Below are 18124 nucleotides of genomic sequence, written 5' to 3' on the forward strand. Positions count from 1 at the left end.
ACTGGGCCACCCAGGCACCCTGGTACATTGTTTTTTAAAGAAAGTTTATCCTTTGCCCATTTTTCTATTGGGCTTTCAGCTTTCCTTATTGATATGAAATAATGTTTTTAAAAGAATAGATTGAAGGCATTAAGCTACACTTTTGTATGATTTTAATATCCAGACATCTAGATCTGAGCCTTCAGACAGTCACAGAAGTTAGAAAGTTTAGCTGCAATTTCTGGTTCTTTCCTTGTTGGTGGGCTTTTCAGAGAGGGAAATGATAGGATCCCAAGGTAGTAGAGGCCAAGTGGCTGCACTTGATTCTCAAAGACGTGGTAGGCATGGCTAAAGTAATGGGCAGCAGAGGGCATCCGTAATCATCAGTCCGACTTGCAGAGGTCTTTGGCATGGGCTAGTTGATCATAGTGTCCTCAGAACTTACAGAGATGGCTAGCCTTCAAAAATCTTCTTTGATTTGTATAAGCCAAAAGCTTTTATTTTGGTAAAGAGACGTGAATAATTATAATGGATTGTGAGCAGTTGTGAGCAGTTCATAACACCCAACACCCCTTGGATGAGGAGGCGGCTGGGCCCATTGAGGAAAGAACTTGCTACACCACTAGAAATTTAAACCTCCCAGCCTTCCTCCAAGGGACCTGAGGTGATTTATCAGATGACCATGGGTTGGAAAAAGAAGAAATAATCAGACTTTTGGAGGATTACTGATCATTTATTTAAAATGAATTACTGATTTGAATTGATTCTACATTCTTGTGACCCAAAATACCACTGTTGCCCACCAGCTGGAGGACTTATGGAGGTCAGATAATCAATGGGCTTCAGGTCCATCTCATGGTGGCCCTGGTAGGTCCCTGAACTCACCTATAGTTTTCCCTCCATTTCAAGAATGCACAGTTGGATTCAATCTACACAGTAACTGGCAGAATCCCCAAAGGACTGTAGTCACATCTACCCATCCATCCATCCAACCATTCATCTTACTACCACTACAGCTACCATTCTACTATAATTAATAATCAGAAAATATCAAAAAGGGGCGCCTGGGTGGCTCAGTCATTAAGCGTCTGCCTTTGGCTCAGGTCATGATCCCAGGGTCCTGGGACAGAGTCCCGCATCGTTCCCTGCTCAGCGGGAAGTCTGCTTCTCCCTCTCCCTCTGCCCCTGCTTATGTTCCCTCTCTAGCTGTCTTTCTCTCTGTCAAATAAATAAATAAAATCTTTAAAAATATATATATCAAACAAGGCACTATGATCGCAATAATAACAGCTACCTCCTATTGAGTACTATGTATCAAAGACCGGTCTAAGCCCTTTATATGGATTTACTCACTTGTTTCTCATGACACAGAGATCGCTAGGAACTTACCTCATTTTGTTCATTTTTTTCTCTTCCTTTCTTTCTTCCTTTCTTTCTAGAAAGAGAGAGAGCAAATGTGAATGTGAGCAGGAAGGAGCAAAGGGAGAAGGGTAGAGAAAATCTCAAGCAGGCTCCACACTCAGTGTGAACCTGACTCGGGGCTCAATCTCGCAACCCTGAGATTATGACCTGAGCTGAAATTAAAGGGTCCAACGCTCAACTGACTGAGCCACCCGGCCCCCCCTTTATTTAAGTAGGCTCCACTCCCAGCATGGAGCCCAATTCAGGGCTCAAACTCACAACCCTGAGACCAAGACGTGAGAGCTGAGATCAAAAGTCAGAAGCCTGACCCACTGAGCCACCACAGGCCCCTGTTCATTTTTGAGGCCTTAGAGACAAGGCACTCAATTAAGTGCATATTACAGGAAGGGCCTATGACTGGTTTGTCTGGTTGTTGATGATAGTCTTAAATAGACCTTCCCTGTAGGCAAGAGCTTTGGGCTGTTCTTTGAATTTCTCTCCTCTTCTCCAGGGCTGACACACAGCCTGTTGACTCTCTGCCTGCCTGAGGTCCAGGTATGTGGAGAAGTCTGTTTGGACAGGGTTCAGGCTGCTCTGCAGCGTTCTAGTTCTTAAACGTGGGTGTTTGCCCTCAGCCTCATCAGCAGTAGCTATGGGTGAGGGATGACCCACAAGCAAGGGAGACACACCCAGCCCTGTCACTTGTGTCACTATGGGGTTGCAGTGACCTGCAGCTTTGTCTCCCACTTACCCCAAAATATCTGGCACCTAAACATGCAGAGAAGGAAGCTCTATTTGTCCTAGAAGGCGTTTAACCATTATTTGTTTGGGGTTTTAATATCTTCTCTTCACTCTCAAAAAGGATCCTCATAATTCTGGAATGTTAGCCAGAGGAGTTCAAAAGGTAGTGATAATCAAAATAATGGTTTTTGAACCTCCAAGTTATTATGCTACGCGAAAGAAGCCAGACACAAAAAGGTCACGTATTGTAGGATTCCATTTATATGAAACATCCAGAATAGGCCACTCTGTCGAGAAAGCAGACTAGGGGTGGCCAGGGGCTAGGGGAGGGGTGCATGGAGAGTAACTGCTTAATGGAAACAGGGTTTCCATGTGGGGTGATGAAAATGTCGTGGAACTAAATGTTTGCCCAACATCGCGAATGTACCAAGGGCCCCTGAATTGTACACCTTAAAATGGTTAATGGGGGAAGAGGGGTGCCTGGCTGGCTCAGTTTGTTAAGCGTCTACCTTCGGCTCAGGTCATGATCCCAGGGTCCTGGGATTGAGCCCCACATCGGGTGCCCTGTTCAGCAGGGAGTCTGCTTCTCCCCGCCCCCCACTTGTGCTCTCTCTCACTCAAATAAATAGATAAAGTCTTTAATATACACACACACACACACACACACACACACACACACACACACGGAAAGGAAGCCAACATACATTGGTGGTAGGCTTGGCTCATATTTGTGTAGTACATCGGGCCAGTCACTTAAACTGATTCTTAAGAAACCTTTTGTTTCTCTCAGTCACACTTTGTGAGCAGAACTACTGCTATCCCATTTTTGCAGAGGAGACTGAGCCTCAGGCAACGTAGCCTGGGTCACAGGACCAGTGAGTATCTGCAGCCAGATCTCTGAACTGAGGACGGGGGTGACTAGCTCTACCCCAGGCTCTCGGGCTCCCTCTCCTAGGACCCTTTTCCTCTCTTAGCACAATTATCTGTGCAGCTAACAACAAAATGATGGGTAGGTTGAAGGCATGGCCTCCCCTTCCCATCCCACAGAATGAGCACTTCTCTTCTTCCATGTGACCCTCTTTGAACCCAGTTGGTCCGAAAGCAGAAGAGTGTAGCATTGGCTTCCTCACTTCTCTGTCACCTGCATAATCTATGGATGGGTAAGTAATGACTAATTTATGAAATGTTAATTAATTTAGGCCTGAAGAAGAATATAGGCACAGGCACAAGTCCAGCAGCTGGGCCTAAAACTATTATCTAATCCCCTGGAATATACTAGACAACATTCTATTTCTTTTTTTTTTTCATGGTAAAGTCTGCTTTATTGGTGGCAGTTAGTATAAGTCAATAAATATTGATCCCCAAAGAAGAATTCATTTATTTATCTGGTCCATAGAGAGCTGAATGAAACTGAACCAACTGCCTGCTGAGATGATAAACTGAAGTCAATCCTGCTTCTTGGGAAATGAAGCCATAGCTAGCTGATATATGGCATATGCTGTTCTACCAACTGTAAGGATCATAGTGGCTCTATACAGGAGGGCATCAGCTACTCCACCCTTTAGATGCACTGGAATTCCATTATCCTCCTGAAATAGCTTTTGTTTCTCTGGAACTTTATTTTCAAACTGCCTGCGTGAAGCAGTACTATGGTCCTCTGGGCAATCTGACGAAGAGCCAGCAGATTCCACATCTTGGCTCAGTTACTACCCACCAACCGCGACAACCGACCACCAGGAACGAAAGTCCCCGCACCGGAACCGAAACTCAACAACATTCTATTTCTTTAGGGAATTTTTCAGAAGGCATTTCCCCAGACCAGGTCCACAAATATGAACTCTGCAGTCACCTTACTGACAAAGGTAGCCAGCCATCCCTCCAAAATCCCATTTGGTCCTTTTTCAGCAGAATTTCAAGATCTAACCAACACAAATATATCTGCCGCCCTTCCCCAGATCTCTTTTTCTTGTTCCAACCCATTCCAACAGTAATAGCCACAGAAAACAGGACTTGAAGAGGAATACTCATTAGTTCCCTTGAGAACCACATGAAACCTCTGGTCTGTCTTGTCAAGTAAGTGGCAAACCATCCCAAGGGGGCTGCAGAGTTCCTTCTTCGTATTCAGGACCCTGGCTTCCTTTGCAGATGCCTGGATGCTGCACACTGCTTGGGGATGGGAGGGGGTAGGGAATGCAGGGAAGAGGGGAGCTAGGGTTGCAAACTCAGTGCACTCCACCATAACGAAGGCCAGATGAGTAAGGTGGGTGCTGTCTGTATGGGGCAGCAGACACCCAGCTCCGGCCTGCAATTATGCACAGATGTGAGCCCAGAACTGCCAAATCTACCATTTTGTAAAGAAACATCCCACATGTGAACTTGTGCGTAAAATCTGCTGATGTTTAAATTTAAGAAAATTTCATTGCCCAGTGTAGGCCAAAGAAGTTTGTGAACTAAGTTCTGTGGATTCTGGCAATATGCAGGCCCAGCTCTAAAGTACTATTTTATTTACTTATTTATTTTTTGTAAATTGAAGGGCGCCTGGGTGGCTCAGTCAGTTAAGCATCCAACCCCTGGTTTCGGCTCAGGTCATGATGTCGAGGTCGTGGGATCGAGTCCGACATGGGCCTTTGCACTCAGCATGGAGTCTGCTTCAGATTCTCTCTCCCTCTCCCTCCTGCTCATTCTCTCTCTTACTCTCTCAAGTAAATGAATAAATAATATCTTTTAAAAAATTGTAAACTGAAAGCCATACAACATGATCCACAAACTATTTCAAGGGGCATCTGGGTGCCTCAGTCATTAAGCATCTGCCTTCAGCTTGGGTCATGATCCTGGGGTCCTGGGATCGAGGCCCACATTGGGCTCCCTGCTCCGCGGGAAGCCTGCTTCTCCCTCTCCTGCTCCCCCTGCTTGTGTTCCCTCTCTTGCTGTGTCTCTCTCTGTCAAATGAATAAATAAAATCTTTAAAAAAAAAAATCTGTTTCAAGACATCCTATGAAAGGGGCTTCTAGATGGAGAAACAGGAAGACTGGACTGAGAAACAGAAAACCTTGTTTTGAATCCAAACTATATGTGTGATTTAAAAGCTGAAGGATTCTGGGGCGCCTGGGTGGCTCAGTTGGTTAAGCGACTGCCTTCGGCTCAGGTCATGATCCTGGAGTCCCGGGATCGAGTCCCACATCGGGCTCCCTGCTCAGCGGGGAGTCTGCTTCTCCCTCTGACCCTCTTCCCTCTCGTGCTCTCTATCTCTCATTCTCTCTCTCAAATAAATAAATAAAATCTTTAAAAAAAAAAAAAAAGCTGAAGGATTCTGAGCAAGTTACATAATGAAGTTATGGATTACTTATAAAATTAGCAGAGCTATAACTGCCACTCCCACCATGCAGGGCTGTTACAAAGAACCAATCTGACTATCCATTCAGGAAATTCCTACACCAATAATTTACAGTGTAAACTTCTGAAAGTCAGAAAATGGATCATATTCAGAACATAGTGCTTTTGTTTATCTGCACACAGACACACTCAATAAATACTTTTAATTGACTTAGCTTGCCAAAATTCCTGCGATAATCCAAATTTCAGGAATTAATCTTTTTAATGATCTACAAAATAATTGGTGTGACTATTAAGCATAATTTGCACAATGACTAATTAGTGCTAAAACTATTTACCAAAGTTCCCAGACTTAGTGAAATTACATGTTACTGTGTAAATTTTTATCTGATAGAGGCACAAATCATTTCTGTCTTGTGAAAAAGATATCTACAAAAGTAATCATTTACTGTTCTATAGGATATTAACCAGCTTTTTATGTAACAGAATTCTTATTGTAATATTCCTCAATTAATTGCTTATATGTACCTAGCTCCCCAAATGCTCTTTTTTAAAAAAAAAAAAAAGATTATTTATTTATTTATTTGACAGAGAGAGACACAGCAAGAGAGGGAACACAAGCAGGGTGAGTGGGAGAGGGAGAAGCAGGCTTCCCGCTGAGCAGGGAGCCCGATGCAGGGCTCGATCCCAGGACCCTGGGATCATGACCTGAGCCAAAGGCAGACGCTTAACAACTGAGCCACCCAGGTGCCCCCCTCAAATGCTCTTTATTTTTTTTTTAAGATTTTATTTATTTATTTAATTGACAGAGAGAGAGACAGCGAGAAAGGGAACACAAGCAGGGGGAGTGGGAGAGGGAGAAGCAGGCTTCCCGCAGAGCAGGGAGCCCAATGCGGGGCTCGATCCCAGGACCCTGGGATCTTAACCTGAGCTGAAAGCAGTCGCTTTACCGACTGAGCCACCCAGGCGCCCCCTCAAATGCTCTTTAAACCAGTATGAACACCTTACTGGTTCCTTCATTAAGTAATGTACTGAATAAAATCTTTGACATGTATTCATTTTATATTTGCATGAAAATCATAATTTCATCCTCTTGAAAATTATGCTTTGAGTTTGTCTTTTCCTAGCCAAACTAAATTCTTAGCAGTTTTTCTTGACTTGTTTTACTAATGTTCTCCAGTTTATATCAGTGGTATCAGAATTGAAGTTTAAACTGGGTCCTGTGTCAGCAAATCATTAGGTCATTGGTATGCTTTTGTAGAAGACACACATTACATTTTAATTTATTCCTCCCTCACTTATTCATTCCATTTTTCCAACAAACATTTCTGGAATATATGCAGGGCACTGAAGAGGACACAAAGATGAGTCAGTCCCACACATGCTCCCCTTGAAGAAGCTTAGAGGTGAGTGGGAAGTATAGGTGTACTTTGATAACTAGAGTATTGAAGAATATAGATAAAGAACTATGGGAGATTATTGAAGGAATTGGTGTTATCAGAGGTCACAGAGGCATCAGAGAAGGCCTGACAGAAAATGTGACATGCTAGCTGGACCTAGAAGGATGAGTAGGATTTTGAAAGATGGTGAAGAAAAGGGAAGCATATTCTCAGCTGAAGGAACAGCAGAGAATTCAAGAAATGTATTGGTCAACTGATATCAACTTTTTTTGGTTCCCCGACCAAATTCCAATGTGTGTGGGGTGGGGACTGGGGGGAAGCTCCTCACACACAACACCAAGCAATTCTCAACTACCACTTGGGTGTCGCAGAATTCAAGTCAGTTCTGACATTGTCCACCCAGAGATAGCGTCAGGTTCCACAGGCTAAAGATTCAGTCACTCCACTCACTTCAGATGCCAGTCACAAGCCCCAGGTTGTTACTTGTGCTTCTGATCCACTGGCTACAGATTGGAGGTTCTAACCATCCCCTCCTCAGGTTCCTTTAATGTGCTAGAACAGCTCACAGAACTCAGGGAAACACTTAACTTATGTTACCAGTTTATTAAAGAATATGATAAAGGATACAAATCAACAGCCAGATACATAGGGCAAGGTAGGGGGTAATTTTGTGGAATTATCATGCCCTCTCCTGGGTGCCACTCTCCCTGCATCTCCACGTGTTCACCAATCAGGAAGCTCTCTGAACCCAGTCCTCTTGGGTTTTTATGGAGGTTCCAATGCATAGTCATGATTGACTAAGTCATTGCTCATTGGCTGGTTCCACTTGGGGGGGGTGGGCACTGAAGGTTCCAATACTCTAATCACATGGTTGGTTATCTTGGCAACCAGCCCTCATCCATGGGTGGGAACTAAAAGTCACCTTGTTAATATAACAGAAGATTCCTTTATCACTCTGAACACTTAGGAAGTTCCAAGAGTTTGGGGGGCTGTGAACCAGGAACTGTGGACAGAGACCAACATGAAAAATATATTTTGGTTATCTGAATGACCAACTATATATTTCTTATAAATGACATTATCACAGTTGGGAACAAGTCCTCCTACGAAATTGGAAGATACATGGGCTTTGCGGGAGAAAGTTACCTGAAAAAGGATTTAGGGGTCTACTATTACATAACAAACCACCCCAAAACTCAGCGGTTTAAAACAACGCTTGTTTGTTATTTCCTATACTTCTGCCGATATAGGCTGGACTCAGCTAGAATGTTTCTGCTCCCTCTCACCCTGCTCAGAGAACAGCTGCTAGCCTGAGGAGTTTCCTCTCATAGGATAGCAGAGAGGCAAGAGAGAAAAACACATGGTCAATCCGAAGCCAAGGGGTGGGGAAATACATTTCAACCCTTTAGTGGAAAGAACTGTAAAGTCACATGGCAAAGGACATAAATAAAGAGAGGGCATGAAGAATTAGAACCAATGATGCAGTCTACCACCTTGAATGCTATGATAAAGAATTGAACTTTATTGCTAAGAGACTAGGTCTTACTTATTCTCACCACAAAAAAGAAACGATAATTACATAACATGATAGAGGTGTTAGCTAACACTAACGTGGTAATCATAATGCAATATATAAATGTATCAAGTCAACACACTGCATACCTTAAACTTACACAATGTTATATGTCAATTGTATCTCAATAAAAAATAAAAGAATTAAACTTTGTTGTGGGCAAGGGGAAGTCTTCACCTTTTTTAAGCAGCAGGAAACATTCTCAGATCTATTTTAGAAGGACGATTCTGTTTAGCTGGAGAGAGGATTAGAAAGTTTACAACCATCTAAACTAGGGTAGTGGCTGTGGGAAAAGGGACAGAGGGACAAATTAAAAATAGTTCTTAAGTTGAATAAAGTAGGTCATCATTTGGAGGAAGAGTAAGAAAATCAAAGACATCACTCATGTTTCTAAATTGGTATGGTGAAACCATTGATAGTGATAATGCTACTAGCTACCTTTATTGAGCATTTATTTTGTGCCAGCTACTACTGCAAACATTTTATGCACACCAACCTATTTAAGTGCCCCCCACACACAAATATGACATAGTGTTGCCGTTTTCTGTCCTTACTTTATACATGAAAAGAACGAGGCTTAAACAGTTGAGTAACTTGCCCAAGGTTCTATGCTAGTAACTGACAAAACGTGACGTAAAACTGCTTTGATTCCAGAACCTGAGCTTACAACCTCTAAGGGCTGCCTCTGCAGGAGATCGCTATCTACCTCTGCCTACTCTGCAGATTTTGGAGGTACTCATCCTATGAGCCAATTCCTTAAAATAAATAAATACACATACACACACATCCTGGGTTTTGTTTTTTTTTTTAAGATTTTATATATTTATTTATTTATTTTTGCAGAGAGAGCACAAGTAGGCAGAGCGGCAGGCAGAGGGAGAGGGAGAAGCAGGCTCTCCACTGAACAGGGAGCCCGACAAGGGGCTCGATCCCAGGACCCTGGGATTATGACCTGAGCAGAAGGCAGACGCTTAATTGACTGAGCGACCCAGGCGCCCCATCCTGTTGGTTCTGTTTCTCTAGAGAACCCTGGCTGATACAGGTACGTAGGCTTTCCCCTCCCCATTCTGCCTAAGGACAATGCTCTAGTTCTTCTAATGTCCCTCCCAGCCCATCCGAAAACACTATACAAAAAACATCACTCATCTTGGAGGCCTCAGTAGATTCACAGCCCATTCATCATCCTGACACATGCTGCGGGGTTTTCTGTGCCCTGGCGCCTTGCTCCGCTAGGCGCTCCAGCCTTTCAGCAGCCTCTCTCCGCATGCAGTCCCTTGCTTGAGGGAGAGAGGCGAAGACGTGCGATGAGCGCACGCGCACATGTGCGCGCACACACGCACGGACGCATGCGTACGCGTACGCACGCACACGCACGGAGCAGCCCTCAAAACTCCGAGGCCGGCTCGGTGAACAGGTGGCTCGGCTTCCCTGCCGCCTGAGTGGGAAAACTAGGAGGCACGGGTTTTACACTGTTCGACGGCGTTTCTTGGTGGGATTGAGCTCTGGCCTCCCACTGAGGACTTATCTGGGACTTCTCGCGCATTTTATACTCAAGACCTGGTGCTGGCGCTGCTACCCGAATTCAGACCTCCCCCGAGCCCCCTTACTCCCGTTTCTGCTGTCCCTGGAGCAAAATCATGGTTGACAGAACCAGGAAGCTTGGGAACGGACGGGGAGTTAGGAAGCACTGTTCTGACCGGCAGACACTGAGCACGCTGCTTGTGAGGCCGCACCACCGCGTGGAGGACGCCGGAAGGCCCGGGTCAGGCGTGGAGGCCGGAGGCAGCACTCCTGCTGAGGATGCAGTGGTTCAGGTAAGTGCCATGTTTTATTCTACTAGTTCGTGTGAGGTTTGCATTGTGCTGCATGATCTGCCCTATGTTTTAAACACCCCCTTTCCCCCCCCCCACCGCCCCGTCTTTGAGTAAAATGGATTTTCCGGGAAGGTGGGGATATATTTTTCTTGAGGCTTTATGCCTGTCATATGGCTATTTGGGAGGCATTGGCCCCAGATACTCTAGAATTGATGTCTGGATTAGACCAGGCTCCAGGGTGGTGTTTCTCCCCCGCACTTTTTGGGTGCCTTCTCCAGAATTTTTACTAAAGGGCCCTGGGAATTGTGCTACTGGCTTACATGAAAGAACACGGTAAGAAACACCTCTGGCGGGGGCCTGGCTGGCTCAGTCAGTGGAGCATGTGACCCTTGATCTCGGGGTTGTGAGTTCAAGCTCCATGTTGGGTGTAGAAATTATTTAAAAATAAAATCTTTAGGGGCGCCTGGGTCACTCAGTCATTAAGCGTCTGCCCTCGGTTCGGGTCATGATCGCAGGGTCCTAGGATGGAGCCCTGCGTCCGGCTCCCTGCTCCGCGGAAAGCCTGCTTCTCCCTCTCCCACTCCCCCTGCTTGTGTTCCCTCTCTCGCTGTCTCTCTCTGGCAAATACATAGATAAAACCTTTAAACATAATTAATTTAAAAACATATTTTTAAGTAACAGACCTCCAAAGTCATCCTTGCAAGCAAGTGGACTTGGTTGCAGGACACAGTGTAAAGCCCCACAGAATAAAAAGAATGGGAGTAGGGGGAGAATTCCAGAACAATTTCCCCACCTCCTTATGGACATTTTGAATCAAATCAGGTAGCAGTCATCTTGTGTCCTACACGGACCTCTGGAAAGCAGAGGACCCCAGACAATGTGTACAGTGAACACTACCCTCACTCGTGGCTTTGTCTTTCCTATTCTGACATTCTTCTCCCTTCTTTCCTCATTTGCCTAGTGCCCATTTTTTTCTTAATTACAATCCACATATATCATAGGCAGCCTTAAATCCTTTCCAGAACAGAGTATTAATGAAAAATGGGTGGGGCAGGCACTAGTGGTCCGTCAGGCATACCGTGGGACCTTATGGGGAACAGAGGTCCTGCTGGTCTGCACCACTTAATGTACCACAAAGGTGCTAGAGCCAGATGACAGCCCAGTTCCTGATGAAAAGCCTCCTTTCCAAAGGCTCATTCGGGTAGTTAAAGGACACAAGCAAACTAAGTCATCATATAACCAGTGTATCTTCTTCCATCCACAAAAGGTGACTTTTATTTACCAAATACACAGATTTGAGTCAGTGTCTTCAGGACTGCCTAGAAATTCATGGTATTGCACTAAATGGTTTATAAATTTTAGCACCAAGATTGATAGAGACACAATCGAGGACATATTTATAATACAACTCTGTTTTGAGTAAGCTGAATTTCTAACTCAAAGCTAAACACCCTTGTGGCAATTCATATTATAAAAGACTCTTAATGGAAACCGAGACTCTTCTTTCCTAAATTCAGTGTACTTTTGATTCATGCAAGCCTAAATTCCTAGGTCGTCTTGTTTAACTTCTAAACATCTAAACAACCTTTAGAGTGAATGTGGGAGTATAAATTAATGCAACTTTTCTAGGAAGCAATATGGCAGTAGATATTAAGAGCCTTAAAAATGTTCCTTATGCTTTAGCTCAGTAATTCCACTTCTGAGAAGCTACCTGCAGAAAAGGATTAAAATGCTGATCATTTAATACATAAATGGATTATACAGAGGTACATCTCATGTAAAAACAAAAAACTGGGAACAATCCAAACTACTAAAGATAGCAGAATTGTCTAGTAATGAAGTCACAGGATATACTGTTTTGCAGTTAACTAGCAATGATGCATACCTGAGTTTTAACTATCTGTGAGAAATGTTCATGATAGAATGTTAAATAGAAAAAGTAGAAAACGGGCCCCTCGGTGGCTCAGTCGGTTAAGCATCTGACTCTTGATTTTGGCTCAGGTCGTGGTCTCAGGGTCATGAGGATAAGCCCACATGGGGCTCCGCGCTCAGCAGGGAGTCTGCTTGTCCCTCCCCAATCCCTCACCCCAACCCCCCCCCCCCCGCCGCTGTGCTCACCCTCTTTCAAATGAATGGATAAAATCCTTAAAAAAAAAAAGTAGAAAACAGAACTACAAATACAGTATACCCCTAATTATAACACATACAGACATCCACAAATATGTACTCTGAGGAAATGCACTGAAATTATCTGAAGGATGAGATGCTGGGTAAGTTTCATTTTCTTTTCCACATGGGTCTCCATTTTCATGTTCAGCAAGGAGTGTGTTCTCATTTCATGATCACTAATTGAAATAAAAGTTGCTTTCAGAAATAGAAACAAGTGTAGAAATCTACCACAAAGCAAATTATTGATTGCAATATCCTTTTTATTAAATTATAAAACTGTAGTCAACTCACACACTTTTGGAAATACGGTTTTTCGAAGTATCTGCTTTTGTGGAGCACATGGTTTTAAAGGAACAAAAAATTTCTATACCAATTTCTTGGTCTTCAAGCTATTTAGCACTGGTATCTGAACTACCAAGTATAGCTACTATATATACAGTCAGATTTTATGGAAAATATTACAAAGACAAATGCCTTGAAAAGATGACACAGTACAAAGAAAACCATAGCTCATAAGCTGGTAAAAAACTTTAGTCAAAATGTTTTAGTCCATTATGGCTTTGCATGAAGCTTCAGAGGAAGAAAATTTAAGACACTTCTCATCAAAGGCACTTAGAATTGTAATATTTCTTTGAATTTAGTTTGAGTCCAACAGTATTTTAATTCCTTTTCCACATTCTGTCTCTCACTGAAACAGTCCTCTAAGTCAGACATTGATGAGGGAAAATAGTTAACACTTCTTAATATACATGTTAAAAATATGCAAACAAATTAATACAGAATTTGGTCCACTGAAACAAGTAACAGGATCAGACTGTAGTGTTTTTCTTAATTCTGAGCAAAAGGTCATAAACTCCCAAGACCCAGTTCCACAGAGCCTTCAGTCCTTAATTTGCATTGGCTGCCCCCAGGCTCCCCTTGAGGGGACGGGAGTTCAGGTCCCACATCTCCACAGTGCGTTTTCACTAGAAAGAACCATCCCGTGGCTCAGTGGGAGCACTGCTCTGAAGCGGTGGCCACGGAGAGACAGAACAGTCGGTTTGCAGTCCTCTACAATTCCGTGTCACGGTACCGGGAAGGCTGGCTGTAATAACCGCGCTTTGAGTGTTCTGACAGCTGCTGGCGGTATTCTTCCTCTTCAGCGTCACTGCTGTAACTTCCTCTGGGATCCTGGTAGAGTCTGGAAGGACCTTTCTGGGGCTCAGGTGGCCTGGAACTAACAAAGTGAGAGTGTTAAATGCATCACAGCTCATCCAGGGCTTCTGACTGCCCCGTGGAAGTACGGCCACGTGCCCAGGACTGATTGCAAACCTCTGAGACACACACCACACTCTGCTGACAGACCAGGGCCACTTTTGGCCCCGCTGCAGGTTCATCGTCAGGGAGTAACAGGTTAAGGCCAGTGCCCACGTGGGCAGTGAGTGAGGAAGCCAGCCCTGTGCTCCCTGACCTAGGTATTCCCCCATTGGACAGAGGGTGCCTTCCCCACCCGTGTCTTTGGCTACAAGCTCATCCAGCAGAGTGACTTCTCTTCTAGTTTCAGTCAACTAGGGGCCCCCTGGTTGGCTGTACCACGGTTCAATTGTTAAAGAAGAAATTTGCCTCTAGTTTTCTAATGCTGTAAAACTAAACTCTAGCTTCTAGTCAGATTGGCCACAAGAAAATGTGACTTTTTTTTTTTCCTATTCTCAGAAGCAGGACAATCCAGTATTAAAACCTCAACAGAAAGACACTGCCATAATTCCTAATGCTTATGTAGCATTTTAAATATAAAGCATCTTACCAACACTGGTCAACTGATTGTCACCTTTCCTTCAGACTGCAGTTCAGCACAAGTGGCCTGACTTTGCTATGTGATGCAAAGGAATTAAAGAGCTTGACTAAGAGCCAGAATATACTGAATAAGAGCCGCAATTAGCATCTAAACCCAGGAATTTTGCTCATGTGCTATCCCAATACAGTTTAGCATATCTGTGCTTCAGTGTGTCAAAGGGGACTAATTTGAAATGTAGTGATTATACTTTGTCAGTTTTACTTACTATGAAATTTTGGCTCTATAATCTTTACAATTAAATTTGACTGAATAAGGGGGCGCCTGAGTGGCGCAGTTGGTTAAGCGTCTGACTCTTAGTTTCGGCTCAGGTCGTGATCTCAGGTTCCTAGGATTAAGCCCTGTGTCTGGCACAGTGCTCAGTGTGGAGTTTGCTTGAGATTCTCTCTCCCTCTCCCTCTGCCCCTCCTGCTTGTGCTCTCTCTCTCTCTCAAGTAAATCTTTAAAATTTTTTTGGACTCAATAAGGTAAATAGTTGGCCAGGAAAAAAAGTCGTCTTGTTACACTGAAAAGTAGGCAAAGAAATTCTTTCTCAGGAGTCCAGGCCCCCTTTTTAGACCTAATACTGCTGAGCAGCCCTTACCTTGTGTGCTGGGAAAGGCCAGGGTCTGGCTTGTGTGTTTTGATTGGAACTGCATAGATATCAGGATGCTTCTGAGCAATTTCAATCTGTAGTAATTACAGGGAAAAAAAAAGAACAAGAGGGAAAGAATGAATGATTGCTGGGTGGCTTGCTGGTTTCTTGCTGGTCCCACTTTCCAATCCTATTTTAAATAGAGGAGGAAAAACAGAAGCAACTCTCTAGTTTTTATGGTTGTATGTGATTGCCTAGTATTACATGTCAAATAAGAAAAATGTTTAAAAGCAATGAAATTCTGCCACATGCTGCTACAACAAGGACAAAATACTGTATGATTCCATTTAAATGGGGTTCCTAAGTAGTCAAATTCATGCAGACAGTAGTATGGTGATTACCAGGGACGGGGGAGGGGCTGATGGGGAGGTTCAATGAGGAGGGATGAAAAAGTTCTGGAGATGGATGGTGATGAGGATTGGAGAACATTGTAAATGTACTTAATATCACTGAACACTTAAAAAATAGTTAAAATGGAAAAAAATGGTTAAAATGGTAAATGTTATGTATATTTTACAGCCAAAACAAACAGAAAAAGAAAAATGCTCAGAAGCACTGCTGCTGTTGTGACAGTCTTAAATGAAGAAAACCTCCCATATTCACTGGGCAGAGTATGTTCCATGAGTCTTTACTTACGTTCTTCTTTGACTTGTGAAAGGTTAGATGTGTATATGGTACAAAAATTCAAACAGTATCAAAAAGTACAATCTATGGGCCTTTCATTTTAGCATTCAAGGTTTGCTTGGTTTCTATCGCAAATCTGGGAGCAAATTAAAATTCAGCTACCAAACAAATACAACAAATGTTCTAAGGAAAAATAGCTTGAGAGAGGCACTGATTTTCTTGTCCTACTTCCCCATTCCAGGACCTGACCTAAAGTTCTGAGGTATGAAAAGCAGAATCTTTTTCACCTATACTCTTAGGCTTTCTTGATTAGAAGAAAGAGGGACACGGTGATAGCTGGTCATCTGCAAATGATATACACACAGCACGTGCCCGTGGGATTGGGCACATGAACATCCTCTTCGTGTCTTTACCAGGGAAAAAAGGACTGCAAATCATTATATGAAATGAAACTGAGCCTTTTTACTCTTGACATGCTAAGGCAATCTCGTGGTTTAAAAACAATTACCCTTGCATTCTGTGCTTCTTGGAGCTCTTGCATTCTCTGTAATCTTGCCTTGTGATCCATCTTCTCAAATATTTTTACTTTGCCCAGGACAGACTTGGGAGTGCCTTCTTGCTCCTCACTGCCCTCTCCCACCTCCTCACACTCTGGGGGAGGGACAGGAGTGGAGGGCTTCAGTATAGACTTTCCAAAGGCAGGTTTTGCTGCAACAGGAGGGGGATAACCTTTGGTAGATGCCCCAGAAACTTCATTACCAGCAGCGGCTGAAGGGCTTGACTTATATTCATGGGATCTGGAGAAGTCAAAGGATTCTTCTCTGTTCTGGGTTTTGGCCTGCAGAGAACAATGAACATATTTTTACCTTGGGCTTTCCGATTATTTTCAAATCTGTATTAGTGATTTAATACACTCCCATTTCCTGATCAGTTTCCAGAGATGGTCAACAAATACCATTCTGACAAGGAATCAAATACTGTAGGACAAACAGCCACTGGTTGGGCATCCTGAGCCCTACCTTGCTTCCTACAAAAAAGTATTAAGAGCTCTAGGAAACCAGGAGGGTGTTGGGGAAGGGTTGGGAGGCCTGCAAGTGTAGAAGCAGATCAGACCTCTTTTTGTACTAGAGGAGATTAAGATTAGTATCTTGGAGAAGACCTCAGAACAAGTCAGGGGGATTCAGGATCGAAGAGTGGGGTCCTGAGTTCACATACCAAGGGTGCATGCCCTAGCCCAGAGGGAAGGCCTCTGTCCAGCCATGAATGAAACTTCAATCCTAGGCCTGCTTGTACATTTTCAGTGATATATTTTATGAGGTCACTATTTCTGACAGCTCACATAATCAGTGATTACTTTCTTCCTATCTAAAGTATTGAGTTAAATGGAGAAATTTTATTGGGTTATTAGGGAAAGCCTCCATTTATAGATTAGATTCAGAAAGGGGGTCAAAAATCATATGACATACACCATGTGTTCTTATTATTGATTCTGTTCTGAGTAATGATTTAATTTAAAAAATTAAATTAAGCTGTCCTCATAATGAGAGACATCATAAACAGTGGTGGTGATTGTTTTCTATAATAAATCACCAGTAGGGATTTTCTGGTATCTCTAAATCAGACTGTGGGCAGAAAACTCTAACTGAAAAAGAAAAACAGATTCTGAGATCGGTGCTTCTGGACATTCAGTATTTGTCAAACTTTTATTCTTGCTAAAAGAAAATTTTAAGTAAAAAATAAATGAATAAGTAAATAAATAAATAAAATACCAACAGTTCTAAAACTGTATGCTCCCCTAAAACTGCCTTTCCTTCTTTTCACTCTTCCCTAATTTTGGGGTTCACCCAACAAACCAAAAGACATGTTTTAATACCAAAAGAGTGAGCCAAAACCGTAATTCAACACCATCTCATTGTGTGTGTTCTTCCTGTCTATGCAGGAAGCTGTCGGGTATTTGCTTATTCTTCCTCCCCATCGTGGGCTTCCCAGCCACATACCTTAGGTGGTTCTGGCTTGAATGCTGGGGGTGGGCTACTGTCCCTAAGTTGATCTCTGCTAGCAGCCCTCCTCATCTGAGCTCGTGGCTCTGGGCTGGGCTTCCTTATGCTCTACAAGACATAAAGATTCATTCACAACAAGAAGATCCCAGCAAAAAGAAGAGAACACTCATCTGCTTTGCTGGACTTCTGCCAAGTTGCAAGAATTCAGAAGTTGAGGTTCACAACTTGCATAAATTAGGATACTGACCCAGTGCTTCTTTAGTGAAAAGGCAGATATCAGCATATTCCCATTAGCAAATGCTTGAGATTTTTTTTTTAACTAGCATCCATTGTAGTAGTCTCTTCCTTTAAAATAATCCCCCCCAAAGTCCTCCTGAAGTCTAAAATCTCTTTTATCACTTACAGCTGTTAATATTTTTAAGCATAAGCTCATCTCCCTGTAGCTATTAGGGAGTTTATTCTTTATAACTTGTCCACTGGTATATACTAATTTTTTGGCCTTGGTGGGTTTTATCCCCCATTCAGCTTATTTTTTGGTACTTCTGTTTCATAAAGAGTAAAGCCATTCCCCAAAATGAGCTGCCTTGCTAAAGAGAAGTCCACAAGAATAATTATTCAAATATAG

The 18124-nt window shown here is 43.2% G+C and overlaps 1 protein-coding gene and 1 pseudogene across 9 annotated transcripts in view; both read right to left on the reverse strand.

Moving 5' to 3' along the window:
- Positions 1–3357: 3357 nt before the first annotated feature.
- Positions 3358–4059, reverse strand: LOC113934758 (annotated as a pseudogene).
- An 8593-nt stretch (positions 4060–12652) lies between these two features.
- TJP2 (tight junction protein 2) overlaps positions 12653–18124 on the reverse strand; it is a 117466-nt gene continuing 111994 nt past the window's right edge. For 5 of the 9 annotated variants that reach the window (XM_027615434.2, XM_027615428.2, XM_027615429.2 and 2 more), the window contains 4 exons: positions 17497–17607; positions 16008–16337; positions 14825–14910; positions 12653–13626 (listed from right to left, as the gene is read on the reverse strand). In XM_027615434.2, the coding sequence (XP_027471235.2) occupies positions 13461–13626; positions 14825–14910; positions 16008–16337; positions 17497–17607 (693 nt within the window). In that variant the 3' untranslated portion in view covers positions 12653–13460. The remainder of the gene's footprint in view (positions 13627–14824; positions 14911–16007; positions 16338–17496; positions 17608–18124) is intronic. The other 4 variants (XM_035723627.1, XM_027615432.2, XM_027615430.2 and 1 more) reach the window with 3 other exon arrangements.

Source organism: Zalophus californianus, chromosome 13 (assembly GCF_009762305.2).
Source record: "Zalophus californianus isolate mZalCal1 chromosome 13, mZalCal1.pri.v2, whole genome shotgun sequence".
Taxonomy (NCBI): Eukaryota; Metazoa; Chordata; class Mammalia; order Carnivora; family Otariidae; genus Zalophus; species Zalophus californianus.